General features: G+C 48.5%; 1 protein-coding gene across 2 annotated transcripts; it reads left to right on the top strand.

The window, feature by feature from the left end:
• The first annotated feature begins 1,866 nt into the window (after positions 1-1,866).
• APOC1 (apolipoprotein C1) lies at positions 1,867-4,674 on the top strand. 2 transcript variants are annotated; one of them, XM_049900773.1, is made up of 4 exons: positions 1,867-2,058; positions 2,569-2,645; positions 3,133-3,280; positions 4,487-4,674. In XM_049900773.1, exons 2-4 carry the CDS (start codon positions 2,588-2,590, stop codon positions 4,515-4,517), a joined length of 237 nt encoding a protein of 78 aa, XP_049756730.1. In that variant the 5' UTR covers positions 1,867-2,058; positions 2,569-2,587; the 3' UTR covers positions 4,518-4,674. The 2 variants fall into 2 exon arrangements, with proteins under 2 accessions (XP_049756730.1, XP_049756729.1); XM_049900772.1 differs by lacking the exon at positions 1,867-2,058 and adding an exon at positions 2,421-2,454.
• The last annotated feature ends 14,331 nt before the right edge of the window (positions 4,675-19,005 follow it).

The raw sequence follows: 19,005 nt of genomic DNA, 5'->3' as shown, positions 1-19,005 counted from the left end.
GCACTTTCCTCCTCTCCCACCCCCTCAGTTCTCAGAGGAGGGGAGCCTGGCTCTCACTACAGGGGACAGGCTGAGGCTTGAACTTTTATCTCCTGGGTCTGGGCCTGCACTTCTCCCCTGCCCTCTGACTGCTTTGGCTCCTCCCGCACACTCCCAAGGGCACAATCTCCCTGGCGCTGCCCTGGGCACCCCATGGAGAAGGGTTCCCGTCCCAGGGACATGATTCACTCAGGGCCCAGAGAAGGGGAAGAGTCGGGCTCAGAGGCAGCGGGGCAGGGGGCCAGGGCTGCTGCTGACTCACTGTGTGCCTGGCACTGGGGCCTTCATCCTCTCAGAGCCTGTTTTCCTCAGATGTCCATGTTCCCCTTGTAGAGCCAAATCCTGAGTTCTCATGTCCAAGGTCCCTCAGAGATTCTATGAATTCCAGGCCTTATCCTCTCAGAGCCTGTTTGCCTCAGATGTCCAAATCCCCCCTCAAAGAGCTGAATCATGAATTCTCATGTCTAAAAAAAAAAAAAATTTTTTTTTTTTTTTTATCTAGGGTCCCTTAGAGATTCTATGAATTCCAGGCCTCATCCTCTCAGAGCCTGTTTTCCTCAGATGTCCAAATCCCCCCCTCAAAGATCTGAGCTGTGAATTCTCATGTCTATCTAGGATCCCTCAGAGATTCCATGAATATCTGAGCCAGGAAGACATTTAAGCAGAGATGGGGGCCCCACCTCACCAAACCCCCATGAGGCAAGGGCCTGGGGAAAGTAGTTTCTGGAACAGGAGCTGGCAGTGGGTGCTGGGGGTGAGGGGGTGACCCCAGCAGGGATTCGGGGATTGAAGGGAAACAGTCTGGAGTCTGGCAGTGGGCGGGGGGAAGGACAAAGAACCCCTCCCCCACAACTCCTCAGTGACTCATTGGATGTTCTTGACTGTTCCTCAGTTTCCCTATCTGTAAAATGGAAACACTTAAAGCTGAGGAGTCCCTGGATGGTGAAAACTTTTAAATGCTTGCTACTAGCCAAAAGGTTGGTGGTTCGAAACCACCCAGAAGTGCCTCAGAAGACTGGTTTGGCAGTCTGGTTCCAAAAGGTCACAACCTTGGAAACCCTGTGGAGCAGTTCTACTCTATACCCATAGTGTTGCTGTGGTGAGTCTGAATCCACTCCTTGGTGACTAACAACAACATAGCTGAGGAGAGGAAGAGAGTAGAAAGGCCTGGGAGTTGTTTATGACCCTGTTCTTGGCAGGTGGGGAAGACAGCAGACATCTGGTGGATGTCTGGGGAGTGCTGGGCTCACTGGGGAAGCAGAAGTCTGGAGGGCATTCGGGGGCTGACAGGGACTAGAAGCGCTGAGCTGGCCAGAGGGGTGTTGCAATCATACCAGGGTCGTGGTGTCTGTGCCATCCCTTTCACAACCATTCCTCCCACCCGCAGGATCTGACACGTGGTTGCCGAATAGGGGCTGCAAGGCCCAGCCAGCCTCCCCGCCCCAGCTGCCCAGGGATCACTATCAGTCAAAAACAGCCCATGACGGGGGCGGGGGGGGCATTCCACTCCAGCCCTGGGGGATGGATGTGGTGGTGGGAGGGAAGAGGTCATGAGGAGGGGGGCTCAGTGCCAGGATGGCCAGCAGACTAAGAAGGGGCCTGGGAGAGTAAATAGGGGCACAGGGGCAGATGGGTTGTTTATACGGACCTTGTGGCTTGAAAAGTCAAAGTCAAGGAGACACGGGAATGGAGTGGGAGGGTTGGTGGAATGGTTTGAGGGGCACACATTGGGAGCCTCACAGCTGAGGTTTTGGAGTTTGGATAGGTGGAAGAGAAGGCCCCCGCCCAAAAAAGGGACACTGGGAGCTGTTAAGACCCAAGATAACTTTGAGGGAGGCCTGGGGTACAGGTGCAGGTGGTGAGGAGCTTGAAAGGCTAGTTTGAAAGAAAGACGGGAGGTGGCATGGGGGATCGGAGTGCAAAGGGTTGACTGGGTGACCCCCAGAGGCAAAGAGTAAGGGTTGTTTGAGCTGAGAAGACTTGCTAAGAAGGGAATGGAAGAAGGGGCCGGGAGACACGGTAAACTGGGGGATGAGGCACCCCCTCCACGGTTACTGAAACACCCCTGAGAATGGGAGATGCCCCCAGAGGGGAGAAGGGCAGGGAGAGAGGGTGAGAGCTGTCCCCTGAGGTGGCAAGTGGCTCTGGAGCCTGGGGACCCCCCTCAACAGGGAGATTTGGAGGTGAAAGCACTGAACAGCACGGGGCTTCTCGGGCCTGAGAGAAGTACCTGGGCCCCACCTGAGCCCCCTTCTCCTTCAATCAGGGGCGGAGAGGAGAAAAGGTGGGTGGGCTCAGGGAGGCTGGCAAAGGGGAGGCTCAGGGGGAGGGAGATTAACCCGCCCCGCCCCTCCCCTGCCTGATAAAGGCACCGGGGCCCAGGACCTCCCACCTGTCGTCTTACTTCGGATGCAGGTGGGTGTTGGGTGCCTGGTAGGGGCGACCCATGACTGCAAGAGAGGGGTGGAGGGGCTGCGGGGGAGGGAGGAGGGCTGCCACTGATCGCCCCCACCCCGCCTTCGCTTTCAGAGTCCCCTCCTGCCGCACCATGAGGCTCCTTCTGTCGCTCCCGGTCCTGGTGGTGGTTCTGTCGATGGTTTTGGAAGGTAAAAATGGGGTAGGAGGATTTGGGAGTTTGGAATTTTGAAGCGTGAAGCTGACCGCGGGGCTGGGGTTCAAGTTTGGAAGACCTTTGAGAGCTCTTTGGGCCCCTTCTGTGCCAGGTCTCCGTAGCGTTCGTGGAGCCCCCATTTCCACCCCGGCAGGTGGGTCTCCAAATTCTCTAAGAGGTCCCGCGGGCGGAAAATCTGCCTAGGGGGGTCCTAGCGACCGATGACGCATTGCCTCTCATCCGTCCAGGATTGGCTACCGTGATTCTATAGGCTGGAAAGGGGCGGGGAGGGAGGGTGGAGGAGTAAGACAATTCCCAGCAGTTTAAGCGCCCTGGGTTGCGCCCGTACCCCGCATTCTAACACCATCACCTCCAAAAAATCACACTTATGGATCCCTTTTCCCATCCCTGGAATCGCATCCTAAGGCCTCCCAATACTGAAAAATTCCCCCCCCCCGCCCCGCTCCTGGTTTTCCGGGCAGGCCCAGCCCCAGCACAGGCGGCCCCCGACTTCTCCGGCACCTTGGAGGGCATCCAGGACAAGCTGAAGGAGTTTGGAAGTACCCTGGAAAACAAGGCCAAGAAACTCTATGACAGAATCAAAGAGAGCGACTTTACTACCAAGACCCGGTTAGGCCCCTTCCCCGGGCACGGGAGGGCTGAGGTGTATCTGGGTGGAGCAGAGAGGAGAGTCCAAGGTCCTCCCCTCTTTTACGGATTGGGAAAACCAAGGTCCAGAGAGGCTGACAACATCCCTGTTGTCACACAGGCAGATCTTAGGGTGCTCATACTTGAGGGAAGTGTCCTCTGACTCCCATGCTGGATACCTTTTAGAGACAGCCCTGAGAGATGGTGAAGGGCCCAAGGAGTCAGGCATAGATCCCCACTCTGTGTGTGATCTTGGGCCAGAGGCTGCCCATGAGACTCAGTTTCCTTATCTGTAAAATGGGTGGGTTCTGAGGGATCCTCAGCTGGAGGCTGTGTATAGTGTCTGGCACACTGTAAATGCTCAGTATTTAACCAACATTTGCTCTGTTTGGTGTTGCGTGGGGTTTAGAGAATCATTCATTCATGAACAAATATTTATTGAGCATCTGCTAAATGCCAGGAACTATTCCTAGGAGGGGGATGGTACAGGCATGGATGAGACAAAGTTCCAGATAATGGCAGGGGGAACAGATCATAGACTAGTGAGCTGCCAGGTGATAAACCCAGATAGAGCTAAGCACCTATGAGGCAATAGGTGGGACAGCCAAGGGTTGGGGAGGGGCTTCTGTAAGCTTGGTGGTGGGGTCTTCTCCTGGGAGATGACTCTTTAATTGAGGTCTGAATGATTCGGGAAATCCCGCCAGGCAGAGCTTTTGAGAAGAGTGTTCCCAGTGGAAGGGTGAGTGCAAAGGACCTGAGACAGGGGGATCTATAAATAATCAAGATAAAGCAAGCTAGGGATATCTGGAGAGCAGGGCAATCCAGGCAAGGGAAACAGCCTGCGCAAAGGCACAGAGGCTGGAAAGTGCCTTTGTGTGAGTAAGGCACAGCTGGGGCAGGAGCAGGCTTGGAGAAAGGATTGGTAGCAAGAGATAGCAGGCCTTGAAAGCCAGGCCAGGGAGAGGTGTTCCAACTTCAAGGAGCTCTGGTCCATCTGAAACTGAGGCACAGAAGTTGGGCCACCAGCCCAGGATACCTCCTAATTCCACAGACAGTGGGGAGCCCTGCTCTCTTCTTGTGGAGGGAAGGCATGGCGGTCAGGAAGGGGAAGATCAGGGAGTCAGGTAGGTGGTAGGACTGGCCATCCTGGGAAGGAGGAGGCACAAAATGATCCCCACACCCCAACAGGAGCTGGTTTTCGAGGACATTCGGCAAGTGAAGAAGCGCTTCGGAACCACCTTCCCCTGAACACTGGGAGGGCTGTCTGCTCTCCTCAGCAGCCTAGTCCCTGCTGCAGGCTGAAACTGCAGAGCCCTGGGCTGAGGACTCCCACCGTAATGTCTCTTACCCCCCTATACCAATAAAGTCCTATAGAGAATCTCCTCTTGAGTAGTGCTTCGCCGTGGAGCAGGGGCTTCAGAAGAGGGTGGGTGCGGTGCCTTTAGGGAAGAGGTGCAAAGTCGGAAATGTATTGAGTATATTTCAACTTGCCCTGTGCTAGGAATTTTTCAACTTCATGATCTTAAAAAAGAATCCTCTGGAGAGCCCTGTGATCTGGGCCCTATCATCTCCATGATGTCGTTAAAGCCCAGAGAGGTGAAGCCACTTGCATAAGGTCACACACCCAGGCAGTGGAGGACTGGATTAAAATCCCACCCCGGTGCTGTTGCTCTGTTTCACTCTCCCCTGTACTGGGCTTCCCATGATAAGATAATTCTTCTCTTCCTCCAGTTGCCGTCGTTGACTCCAACTCATGGAGACCCCTATGTGTCCAAGTAGATCTACGCTCTGTAGGGTTCTCAGTGGATGATTTTTCAGAAGTAGGTTACCATGCCAGGCCTTCCTTCTGAGGCACTTCTGGGGGGACTCAACCACCAACCTTCAGTTAGCAACCAAGTGTGTTAACCATTTCCATTACCCAGGGACTCCAAAAAACCAGTTGCAGTCTAGTTGATTCCAACTCATGCGTAACCCATGTCACCCAGAGGCTCCCAAAGTAAGAGATTAGGCTATCACTGTGCTCATAATAGGTGCTCATTAAACTTTATATGGATAAGGGAGGGTATAATGAAGAGGGGGAGGTGGGACACGGGGCTAGAGCCTTGAAGGAGATGGACACAATCTTTACTCTCCATGTCTCAGCTCCAATGTCACCTCCTCCAGGTAGCCCTCCCTGACCTTCAGTCTGGGTCAGGTGCCTCTCTCCTAGCTCTGTCCACTCTGGGTCATCAGTTTTGGGGGATGGATGGGTCTGTCTCTCCCACTTAACTGTGAGCCCTGGAGGGGCAGGGCCTCAATAATATTTGTTGAAATGAGTAATTACGCTGGATCTGAAAAAACTAATCCCATTGAATTTTCACAAAATGCCTATGAGGTAGACGTGGTCTTGTGCCGTGGAGTCGACTCTGACTCATGGTGACCCCATGTGTTTTAGAGTAGAATTATTCCATAGGGTTTTCTTGGCTGTGATCTTCACTTTCTACTCTGTCACATGGGGTCACTCTGAGTCTAAATCAATTCGACAGCACCAAAAGTAACAACAATCTTTACAGAAGCAAATCACCAGATGCCACTGGATGGGTTTGAACTGTCAACCTTTCAGTTACCGGTTGAGCACAAACCATTTGCCCCACTCAGAGACCTTTTGTTGTGTTGTTGTTGTCAGGTGCCATCAAATCCATTCCAACTCACGGCAACCGTATGTACAACAGAATGAAACTGCCTGGCCCCTCGCCATCTTCACCATCGTTTTTATGTTGGAGCCCATTGTTGCAGCCACTGTGTCAAACCATCTTGTTAAGGGACTTTCTCTTTTTCACTGACCCTCTACTTTACCAAGCATAATATCCTTCTCCAGGGACCCTCCTGAAAACATGTCTAAATTAAATGCGATGAAGTCTCACCATCCTCAGCTTCTAAGGAGCATCCTTGCTGTACTTCTAAGACAGACTTGTTTGCTCTTCTGGCAGTCCATTCAATACTTTTCGCCAGCACCATAATTCAAGTGTATCGATTCTTCAGTCTTCCTTACTCATTGTCCAGCTTTCGCATGCATGTGAGGCAATTGAAAATATCATGGCTTGGGTCAGGTGTACCTTTGACCTTTTACTGCCCCTATCTTACAGACAGGAGCCCTGGTGGTGCAGTGGTTAAGTGCTCAGCTGCTAACCAGAAGGTCGGTGATTCGAACCCATCAGCCATTCTATGGGAGAAAGATGGGGCAATCTGTTCTCATAAAGATTACAGGCTTGGAAAGCCTATGGGGCAGTTCTGCTTTGTCCTGTAGGGTCACTGTGAGTTGGATTTGACTCGATGGCACTGGGTTTTAAGCATTTTCTTGAAGACAGTGGTGGTTCAGTGGTGGAATTCTCACTTTCTATTGGTGAGATTCGGGTTTAATTCCCAGCCAATGCGCCTCATGTGCAGCCACTGCTGTCTGTCACTGGAGGCTTGTGTGTTGCCATGAGGCTGAACAGGTTTCAGCAGAGCTTCCAGACTAAGACAGACCAGGAAGAAAGGCCTGGTGATCTACTTCCGAAAAATCAGTCAACGAAAACTCTATGGATCACCATGGTCTGGTCCACAGCCAATCATGGGGATGACGCAGGACCGGACAACGCTTTGTTCTGTTGTGTGTGGGGCTGCCATGAGTCTGGGGCTGACTAGATAGCGGCTAACAGCAACAAGCATCTTCGTAAGCCCCGGAAGAGCTCTCAGGTTGGAGGCCCAATAGGCACGGGGATACCAGATGGACAAGCAGCTCATGAAGTGAGTATGCACTCTGGGATTTGAAGAGAGGCTCAAACTCACAGGCAAGGAGATTGAAACACTCAAGAGACACCACTCAGCATTTAGCCACCTGGCAGAAAGCAGAAGGATGAAAAATGCCAGGTGCAGGTGAGGCGGTGGCCACCTGGGAAGCCACACAGATACCACATGAGAGTATGAACTGCAGTCCCTCTTACAGAGAGCAACCTGGCAGTTTCTAGTGAAATTAAGTGTCTAGGCCCAGTGTCCCAGTGATCCCGCCTCTGGCTTCTGGCATGGTGGAGGGGCCAGAAGAAACATACGGGAGAATGTGCCAGGATGTTCACTGCAGTGTTATTTATGGGGGTGGGAGCTGAAAGTAACGTAGGGGTCCATCATGAAAAAAATATGTACAATACTGTGTAACAATAATATGTAGCATAACAGCAAAGGGGCCCTAATGGGGGAGCGGTTAAGAGCTATAGCTGCTAACCAAAAGGTTGGCAGTTCAAATCCACCAGTTGCTGCTTGGAAACCCTATGGGGCAGTTCCACTCTGTTCTATATCGTTGCTATGAGTCGGAATCGACTTGTCAGCCACAGGTTTGTGTAGCAATGGAAAGAACAAGCTGGATGCTTGATTTTTTGGCAATAGATCCCCAGGCCTTTCTTCTGAGGCACCTCTGAGTGGATTTGAACCTCCACCTTTTCATTAGCACCTGGTGCGTTAATGGTTTGCATTGCCCTGGGACTCCTACAGCAACTTGTAGCGCTCTGAAAGCGGAGCAATGAGCGAAAAGGTAAGAGACAGGAGGAGATTCCCAGCATAATGTCGTTGATGTAAAATTAACACATACATGTGAAACAACCCTGCGCATTCTTTCATGCACAAAAGCATATTCTTTGGTGCACGAAGGCATACTCCAAGCATGTCTGAGGATGAGAGATGCTTAAGGAGGGGAGGAGAAGGGAATGAGAGGGAGGATGGAGAAGGAAGGTGGAAAAGAAATAAATACAGCTCTCTAGACTCAGTGCCCTCTTTGCTGTTGTTAACTGCCATTGAGTCAGCCCCTGACTTATGCACAATGGAACAAAACGCTGCCAGGTCCTGAGCCATCCACATGATCGATGGCGATTGGACCATTGTGATCCATAGGGTTTTCACTGGCTGATTTTTTGGGAAGTAGCCCGCCAGACCTTTCTTCCTAGTCTGGAAGCTCCAGTGAAGCCTGTTCAGCATTATAGCAACACGCAAGCCTTCATTGACTGATGGGTGGTGGCTGTGCTTGAGGTGCACGGGCTGGGAATGGAACCTGGGTCTCCCTCATGGAAGGGGAGAAGTCTACAACCGAACCACCCCTGCCCCCCACCCCCCCAGGATCCAACCCCTCCCAAGCTCCTGCACTCTGTTCCTGCTCAACATCCAAAAGGACCCTGCTAAAACACAAGTGATATTGCATCCCTCCTCTGCTCAGACCCTCCTGCCACCCTCAGAGCAAAACTGAAAGAACTTGCCAAAATTTATGAGTTTCCAGTTCTGGCCCCTCGTCACCTCTGTGACCTCATCCCTATCCCTCGCCCCCTCATATGCAACTCCTCGCTGCTCCTCCAATACAGTGGCAGGTTCCTACCACAGGACCTTTGCGCTTGCTGTTCCTCCTTCCTGTCATGCTCTTCCCCCAGGTGTCCAGTTATGCCTTCCTGGCTCAGTCCGCAGCAACTCCAGTTCTCTGTTCAAATGTCACTGCTCTCTACTCCCATCATACTCCCCTCAGAGTGAGTTCCCATCACGCTTCTATCCCTTTATCTGGCTTTCTTTTCTACATTTATCACCCTCTGATATATCATATCAAAAAATGAACAAATCAACCTTGGAAGAAATCCAACCAGAATGTCCCTTAGACCTGAGGATGTGGAGACTTTCGCTCACTTATTTTGGATATGTCGTCAGGAAAGACCAATTGCTAGAAAAGGATATGTTTGGTAAAGGAGAGGGTCAGTGAAAATGAGGGAAACCCTCAATGAGATGGATTGACACAACGGCTGCAACAATGGGCTCAAACATACCAATGACCATGAGGGTGGCGCAGGGTTAGGCAATGTTTCATTCCGTTATACTCAAGGTTGCCATGGACTGGAGCCAACTTGACAGCAACAAACAAGACAACGAGGATACATCGTATGTATTTATTTACGTGTTTACCGTCTCTCATAATTAGAATCTCAGGTTCTTGGAGGCTGTCTTGTTCTCTGCAGTACCCCCAAGTACCTAAAGCAATACTTGGCACACAGTAGGAGCTCAATAAGTACTTATGGAATCAATGAATAAACAATTATGTTCCAGTTGACGTACCATGATGTTTGATAGTTGCTTCATTACCCATTCATGAATTCTAATGCTGCAATTTTCCTTTTACATTTTAGAGCCCTTACATTTATTCTTTTCAGGTTTATAAACTACAGAGAGCAAATAGTCCTGATCACACCAAGAAAGGAACACCCAGAGAGCCCCAGACGGGTATGTAGAGATACTCATACTCCAGGCATAGAGGTGGCACATGGCAGACACATCCAAAGCAGCTACAGCCCCCATTCATGGCTCACACACCACCCAATGGGCAGGGCAGAGATGGGGAAGTCCAGGAGGGCTTCCTGGAGGAGGGAATATTGGACCTGAGAGCTGAAAAAACAATGCAGACCAAAAGGTCAGCAATTACTTTAAAACAAAAATGTAAAGGAGCAGGGAAACTAGATGAAGGGAAACAGAACAACCAAAACGGAAATAACAAGAACGTTCACACATTGTGAAGAATGTAACCAATGTCACTGAACAATTTTTGTAGAAAATCATGCACGGGAACCTGAACTGTGTAAGCCTTCACCAAAAACACAATAAAATATATATTTTTTAAATGCACAATTAGGTGAAGAGAATTGGGAATGAGTGTGATAAGGAACATTTTTTCTCCATGAATGTTTAATGTACAAACACATGAATGAAAAACCGAATACAAAAGCAAATGAATATAGACGCTACCAGGGGCTGGGGAAGGGAAGAATAGGGAGCTATGACTTAATGGGTATAGAGTTGCTATTTGGGGTGATGAAAAAGTTTTAGAAATAGATGGTGTCTTTGTTATCTAGTGCTGCTATAACAGAAATACCACAAATGGGTGGCTTTAACAAACAGAAATTAATTTTCTCACCCTTTAGGAAGCTAGAAGCCCAAATTCAGGGTGCCGGTCCTGGGGGAAGCCTTTCTCTCTCTGTTGGCTCTGGAGGAAGGTCCTTGTCTCTTCTGAGCTTCTGCTCCTGGGTGATCTTCATGTGGCTTGGCATCTCTCTCTTCCCCTATCTCTGCTTGCCTGCTTGCTTGTATTAATCTCTTTTATATCTCAAAAGAGATTGACTCAAGACACTTTAACATAACAAAGACAACCCATTCCCAAATGGGACTGTAACCACAGGTTAGGATTTACAGCACATGTGTATGTATATATATATATGTATGAAACCCTGGTGGCCTAGTGGTTAAGTGCTACAGCTGCTAACCAAGATGTTGGCAGTTCAAATCTGCCAGGTGCTCCCTGGAAACTCTGTGGGGCAGTTCTACTCTGTCCTATAGCGTCGCTATGAGTCGGAATCTACTCGACGGCAGTGGGTTTGTTTGGTTTGGGTGTATATATATATATATGTGTATATATATATGTGTGTATTTTACTGTACTTTAGATAAAGGTTTACGGAACAAACTAGTTTCTCATCAAACAGTTAGTATACACATTGTTGTGTGACATTGGTTAACAATCCCACAACATGTCAACACTCTCCTTTCTCAGCCCTGGGTTCCCTATCACCAGCTGTCCTGCTCCCTCCTGCCTTCCAGTCCCTGCCCCAGGAGTGAAGCGTCCCTCTAGTCTTGTTTTGTTCCAGGGGTCTGTTCAATCTTTGGCTGAAGGGTGAACCTTGGGAATGACCTCATTACTGAGCTGAAAGGGTGTCCGGGGGCCATACTCTCAGGGTTTCTCCAGTCTCTGTCAGGCCAGCAAGTCTGGTCTTTCTTTCTGAGTTAGAATTTTGTTCTATATTTTTCTCCAGCTCCGTCCGGGACCCTCTGTTGTGATCCCTGTCAGAGCAGTCGGTAGTGGTAGCCGGGTACCATCTCATTGTACTGGACTCAGTCTGGTGGAGGCCATGGTAGATGTGGTCCATTAGTCCTTTGGACTAATCTTTCCCTTGCGTCTTTAGTTTTCTGCATTCTCCCTTGCTCCTGAAGGGGTGAGACCAGTGGAATATCCTAGACGGCCGCTTACAGGCTCTTAAGATCGCAGACGCTACTGACCAAAGTAGAATGTACATTTTCTTTATAAACTCTGTTATGTCAATTGAGCCAGATGCTCCGCTAGACCATGGTCCCCACGGTCCCCAGCCTAGCAATTCGGTCCCTCAGGGAGCTTACAGCACGTATTTTTGGTGGAGACAATTCAGTCCATAACAGATGGCGGTGACAGTTGCACAATATTGTGTTATTAATGCTACTGAATTCCATGCTTAAAAAAGTTTAAGATACAAATTTTATGATATATATTTTACTGCACAAAACTTTTTTTTTTTTTAAAGGAATGAATGGAGAGACTTTGGAAATCAGTTTGGCAGTTCATCAAAAATTGAACATAGAGCTGATTTTTCAGATGTGGGTCACCAGGCTTTTCTTCTGAGGCACCCCTGGGTAAACTCGAACCTCCAACCTTTCAGTTAGCAGCTGAGCATATTAACTGTTCCCACCATCAAGGAACTCTCATACCCAAACCCTAAAAAAAAAAAATATATATATATATATATGTATTCAACATAGGGTTTCCACATGACCCAGCAATTCCACTCCTAGGCATCCGCCCAGGAGAATTATAATCATATGCTCACACAAAAACTTGTACATAGCTGTCTTATTCATAACCTAAAACAGTGGAAAAACCCAATCGTCGATCACCTGATGAATGGATAAACAAGAAGGATAAATATCCATATAATGGGATATTATTTGGCCTTTTTGGAATGTTATTTGGAATACTATTTGGCAATAAAGAGAAGTGAAGTTCCGGTACATGCTACAGCACAGAGGAATCTTGAAAACATTACGCTGAGTGAAAGAAGCCAGACAGAAAGAAAGGTCACGTGTTGCAGCATGATCCTGGAAAAACCCAGATTAGGCAGACCCACAGAGACAGAAGGGAGGTGGGTGGTGGCCAGTGCTGGGAGGAGGGGGAGTGGGGAGTACTAATGGGCCCAGGAGTTTCTTTTTAGGGTGATGAAAATGTCCTGGAATCAGGGAGTGATGAGTGATTAGGGAAGCTGCTGGCTGACCAGGGTAGAGGCTGGTGCAGGGATTCAGGGCTCAGGGGATGGGGTCTGGACTGAGCTGGAGACCCGGAGATGGAGAGAAAAGAAAGAAGGTGACCTTGTGACTGCCCTACCCCCAATCCCACCCACTTGTTTGTGAGCGACCTTCAGCCTGTTCCTGTCCCTAAGATGGACAAACATTGCAAGCAGCAAACAGCAAACAGCAAACAGCCCGTGGCCCTCCCTGCACGCTAACCTCGGGGCTGGGGTAGGGGTCAGAGACCTTCTCTGGCCGACCCTACCCCCAGCCCAGCTCCAGCCTCTCTCTTGCTCTCTAGGACATAGGTTGGGGGGGTGGGCGGAGGTAGTCCTGGCTCAGCTAGGTAGTTCCAGGTGGGCTGGGTTCAAATCCACTGCTTGCTGTCTACAGAGTTGTCAGTAAGTGTCTTCATCTCATCACCCCCACAGCCTCAGTTTCCTCATCTGTACAATGGGGCTGATAAACATGCCCACCCCATTGGACTGTTGTGACAATTCAGTGAGTAAAGCCCCTGCCTCCGAGGAGCCTGGAGCACAATATGTGCTCCTGAGCGATCGCTGTGGAGTAGACTCCGACCCATGGTGACCCTGACTCATGGTGAGCCCAACTCATGCTGACTCCATGTGTATCAGAGTAGAACTGCCCTCCATAGGGTTGTTGCTTTTTTAACTGTAAAAAATAGAGACGATGCAACATTTGCCAATTCAACATTTTTCACTTGTTCAAGTCAATGAGGAAACCCTGGTGGCATAGTGGTTAAGAGCTACTGCTGCTAAACGGAAGGTCGGCAGTTTGAATCCCCACCAAGTGCTCCTTGGAAACTCTATATGGCAGTTCTACTATGTCTTATAGGGTCACGATGAGTCAGGATCGGCTTGACGGCAATGGGTTTGGTTTTTTTTGGTTGGTGTAATTCATTGAAACCAACTGCATCCATCATGTTGGGCAACCGTCACCAATATCCATTGCCTTAACTTCCATCCCCATAAACAGAAAATCCAAGCTAAACTAAAAATTCCCCTCTTTCGCTTTCCCTCCCACCCCTGGTAATCACTGTCAAACTCTGATGTCTCATTTGTCTATTCTAAGTGTTTCATACTAGTGAAATTATACGATGTTTGTCCTTTTCTGACTGACTTATTTCATTCAGCATGGTGTTTTCAAGGTACATTCGTGTTGTGGCAGGCATCAGGACTTTATTTCTCTTTATGGCTCAGTAAGATTCCACTTGATGTACACACCACATTTTGTTTATTCATTCATCTGTTAATGGACATTTGGGCTATTCTCACCTTTTGGCTATGGTGAAAACTGCTGCGATGAACACTGGTATACTGCATAGGGTTTTCAATGGCTGATTTTTCAGAAGTAGATTGCCAGGCCTTTCTTCCGAGGCATCTCTGGGTAGACTCAAACCTCCAAACTTTTGGTTACCAGCCAATGGCATTAAACACTTGCACCACCCAGAGACTTCTTATGCTTAGGAAACTCGTATTAATAAACAGCAGCTGACGTTGCCTGAGCACCATCTTGCATCCACACTGCTCCCAGCTTTTACATAGAGGATCTCTTTACTCTCCAGGGCCACCCTTCCAGGTAGGTGGTGCATGGCCTCCATTCACGGATGCAGAAACAGGCTCAGAAAGGTTAAGTACCTTGCTCCAGGTCACACAGCTAAGCGCTGCATCTTGTAAAACGCAACACAGGGTAGTTGTTACTTTGCTGATTATTTTTAATAAGGGACTTCAGGGATCATTTATTGAGCACCTACTGTGTGCCAGGGCTCATGCTGGGGCCACTGGGATGGATAGAATTCTGCTGGGAGCTTCCGAATCACTACTGTCCTATGAAGTCGTTCAGGATGTGGCCATTTTTATGTGCCAGGTTACCCACCCAGTGCCATCAAGTCGTTAAGCATATAAAAATATAGAATATCCAAGTACATTTGCACTTCAGATAAACAACGAATAACTTTGTAGTACAATATTGCAAATATTCCACGGGACTTACTTACACTAAAAAAATGTGCTGTTTATCTGAAACTCAAATGTAAATGTGTGTCTGTATTTTATCTGGCAATTTCAGGCCAAAGAATCAGTCCTCAGTCCTTCGGCCAAGCTGTGTGGTCTTGTACGGGGTTGAGTCCTTCAGGAGAAAAGGGTTCATTTTCTGTCTAATGTTGGGCCCAAGCCTGACATTGCCAACTTCCAACTGTATGCACGGAGCCCCGGTGGTGCAGTGATTAAGAGCTTGGCTGCCAACCAAAAGGCCAGCAGTTTGAATCCACCAGGTTTGGAAACCCTATGAGGCAGTTCTACTCTGTTCTATAGGGTCACTATGAATCAGAATCGACTTGGTGGCAATAGGTTTAGTTTGGTTTCTACTGTGTACACAGGACCTTACCTAACCTTCACATGGACTCTGGGTGGCCAGTGCTTATTATCATGCCATTTTACAGATAAAAAAAAAAAAGAGGATCACAGAAGAGAACGCATTTGCCCAGGTCTTGTAGTGAAGGAGTGGGGGATTCGAAGCCCAGGTCTGTCTGAGGCCAAAGCCCCACAAGGAAAAAGAGCTGGAATGTGAAACTCAAGGGATACTTGGAGGTAATCAGACCTCAGCGCACTGGTGAAGAAAGACAGGCTGACTGGGAAATCCTGTATGACCCAGCAATTCCATTCCTGGGTATATAACCAAGAGACTTGGAAGTAGGGTCTCAGACAGTTACTTCTACCAAAACCCATTGCCGCTGAGTTGGCTCTGACTCATAGTGACCCTACAGGGCAGAGTAGAACTGCCCCATAGGGTTTCCAAGGCTGGAATCTTTTGGGAAGCAAACTGCCATATCTTTCTCCGGCAGAGTGGCTGGTGGGTTCGAACCACCAATCTTTCAGTTAGCAGCCAAGTGCTTAATCACTGCACCACCAAGGCTCCTAGGTACTTGTACACCAACGTTCATTGAAGCACTTTTCACGATAGCCAAAAGGTGGAAACAACCCAAGTGTCCACCAACAGATGAATGGGTAAACACAATGTGGTCTATCCATACAATGCAAGATGACTCAGTCATAAAGAGAAATGAAGTCCTGATACATGTTTATGACATGGATGAACCTTGGAAACATTACGCTGGGTGAAAGAAGCCAGACACAAATGAACAAATATTGTATCATTCCGTTTATGGGAGATTTCTAGAATAGGCAAACACCAAAAAAACCCACTGCCCCTGAGTCGATTCCGACTCATAGTGACCCTATAGGAGGACGGAGTAGAACTGCCCGATAGGGTTTCCGAGGAGCGCCTGGAGGATTTGAACTGCTGACCTTTTGGTTAGCAGCCATAGCACTTAACCATTATACCACCAGGGTTTCTAGGCAAACACAGAGACCAAAGTTCATTAGTGGTTGTCAGGGGCTGAGGGGACGGGGAAAGAGAGAGATGCTGCTCAACCAGTACTGAGTTTCTGTGATAAACCAAACCAAACCCAGTGCCGTCAAGTCGATTCTGACTCATAGCGACCCTATAGGACAGAGCAGAACTGCCCCATAGAGTTTCCAAGGAGCGCCTGGCGGATTTGAGCTGCCAACCCTTTGGTTAGTGGCCATAGCACTTAACCACTACGCCACCAGGGTTTCGAGTTTCTGTAAAGGATGATGTAAAAATGTGGAAACACTACAACATCAGTGAACCTTGAAAACATTACGCTGAGTGAAGTCAATCAGTCACGAACAGGCAAATATTGTGTGATCTCAGTCGTGAAATACCGAGAAGATGCAAATGTAGAAAGATCAAAGTTTAACAGTGGTTCCCAGGGTAATGGTTGCACAACACGATCAATATAATTGTTATCATTAAATTGAACATCTGTAAAATGTTACATTGTCAAAGGTTGTGTTAAATATATATACATAAATTTTTTTCAAAGAATCTTTTATTATGTTTTTGGTGAAGGTTTACACAGCAGTTTAGGCTCCCATTCAACGATCTCTACACAAGCTGTTCAGTGACATTGGTTATATTCTTCTTGAACGTTCTCATTATTTCTCTTCTGGTTGTTCCCTTTCCATTCATCTAGCTTCCCGGCCCCCTTACCTTCTCATCTTTGTTTTAAAGTAATTGTTGACCGTTTGGTCTCATAAAGGTGATTTTTAAGGGACAGCAGTATTTACAGTATTTATTTATTTTGTGAGCCAATTTGTTATTTAGCTACAAGACGACCTTTGGGGTTAATTTCGGTTCAAGGTTTGAAGAGTATCTCAGCGCATTAGCGTTGGTATGTCCTCCAGTCTCAACCAGTCCAGTAGGTTTTTTTTGTTTTTTTTTTTTTAGGGAATTTAAGGTTTTGTTCCACATTTTTAAATTATTCTCCCGTTCTATCAGGGTCCATCTATTGTGGCCCTGATTAGAAGGGTCGGTAGTGGTAGCTGGGCACCATCTAGTTCTTCTTCTGGTCCTGCTATATATATTTTAACAACAACAACAAAAAGAACTTTCTTTGTATCATATCATTCAATCAACTTCCTCAAGTATGGGTTGAGGTCCCAACTTACAAAGAAGGAAACTGAGGCCTAGAGAGAGGGGCTGTCACATGACAAGGAGCCAGGATTCGAACCTGTTTCAGTGTAGGAGACTGAAAGGCCTTTGGTCTTCCCATCTGTCAGGGAGGGTGGAAAAAAGGAGGTCATCGGGGACAGCCATGGCCTCTGTCACTGTCACTGAAGCCGATGCCAAGGGGCGTGGGAGGCAGCTAGGGGAGGGCCCTGCTCAGTGGCCCCCTCTCCTCCCCAGGCCAGGAGAGCTGAGCACAGAGGGACAGAGGGACAGAGGAGCCCCCAGAAACATTGCTGCCTGGATGCAGGCCCCAGATCCTAACCTCCCTCTGCTTCTGCGTTCTGGTCGTGGCCTGTGTAGTGGGTGAGGAGGAGTGGGGGATGGGTGTGGGTACCCTGAAGCTGAGTGGGGTGTGAGCGTTCTCATGCGTGTTTGCAGACATGTGGGTATGGGGTTTGCTTTGTGGCTTGTGTGTGTGTGTGTGTGTGTGTGTGTGTCTTGGTATCTGTGTATGATATGTGTAAGTGGGGATGGTATGGTAGTGGTCATAGGTGTGCATTTGTGTGTGTGTAAGCAGAAGAGTTTGTGGTTGTGCTCTGTGTGTGTGTCTGTAAGCGTGCATTTGTGTGTGTCTCTAAGGGGTATATGGATGCAGTAGATTTCAGTGTTTGTGTGGCCATGAGCATGAGGGTGTCTGTGATTGTGTACTGGTATGTGTGAATACGTCTACATTTTTTGTATGCATAAAATATAAAATGTATAAACATAGAATGGATGAAATTTCATATTTAAAAGTTAAAATTTTCATATTCATGAAAATATTATTTAATGTATATCCAAATTCAAACCAAACCCCTTTCCTTAGAGTCGTTTCTGACTCATAGCGACCCTACAGAACAGAGTAGAACTGCCCCATAGTGTTTCCAAGACTGTAAACCTTTACCGAAGCAGACTGCCACGTCTTTCTCCTGTGGAGCCACTGGTGGGTTCAAACTGCCAACCCAGCTCTTAACCACTGCTCCACCAGGGCTCCTTTTAACATATATAAACCTCTTGCTATCGAGTTGATTCCGACTCATAGCGACCCTGTGGGACAGAGTAGCACCACCCAGAGGGTTTCCAAGAAGCAGCTGGTGGATTTGAACTGCCAGCCTTTTGGTTAGCAGCTGTAGCACTTAACCACTGTGCCAACAGGGATCCTTTTAACATATATAAACCAAAAACCAAACCCATTGCTGTCGAGTCAATTCTGACTCATACTCGGACTATAGGACAGTTAGAACTGCCCCATAGAATTTCCAAGGAGAGCCTGGTGGATTCGAACTGCCAACTTTTTGATTAGCAGACGTAGCACTTAACTACTACTCCACCAGGTTTTCCCCTAACATATATAGTGCCTACAATATTCCAGGTACCATTCTAAGCGCCTTATATCTCACAATCACCCAGTGAGGAAGGCACTACCATTACCACATTCTATAGAGGGAGAGTAGTCCCTGGGTGGCACAAATGGTTAAGTGTTCAACTACTAGCCAAAAGGTTGGCGGTTTGAATCCACCCAGAGATGCCTCAAAAGACAAGGCCTGGCAATCTGCTTCTGAAAGGTCACAGCCTTGGAAACCACGTGGAGCAGTTCTGCTCAGAACACATGGGGTCGCCATGAGTCAGAGTCCGCTCAGTGGCAGCTAACACCACCACCACAGATGGTTCTGAGCAAGGAAGCAACCTGGGATCCCAGGCAGAACCTCTGGCCCACCAGAAGGAGCTGACAGCGTATCTCTGAGGTATCACCCGCCCTTGGAAACGGAAGGTCATCTCATGCACCTCCACTGCTGAAGAAGTAGCACCCGCAGAGCGCTGGGGTTCACAGGAGAACTGAGGGGAGCAGGGATGTTCCCAGCAGTAAGATCAGGAGGTGGAAGGGGGCATTGGGAGGGGAGAGGGAGATGGGGTTACAGACAGGGAGAACACACTAGGCAGACTGAGGGATGACAGGCTGTCACGGGGACAGAGGATGAGAGGAGATGACCA

The sequence above is a fragment of the Elephas maximus genome, chromosome 11, assembly GCF_024166365.1.
Source record: "Elephas maximus indicus isolate mEleMax1 chromosome 11, mEleMax1 primary haplotype, whole genome shotgun sequence".
Taxonomy (NCBI): Eukaryota; Metazoa; Chordata; class Mammalia; order Proboscidea; family Elephantidae; genus Elephas; species Elephas maximus.
This window is presented reverse-complemented; position numbering and strand designations above follow the sequence as displayed.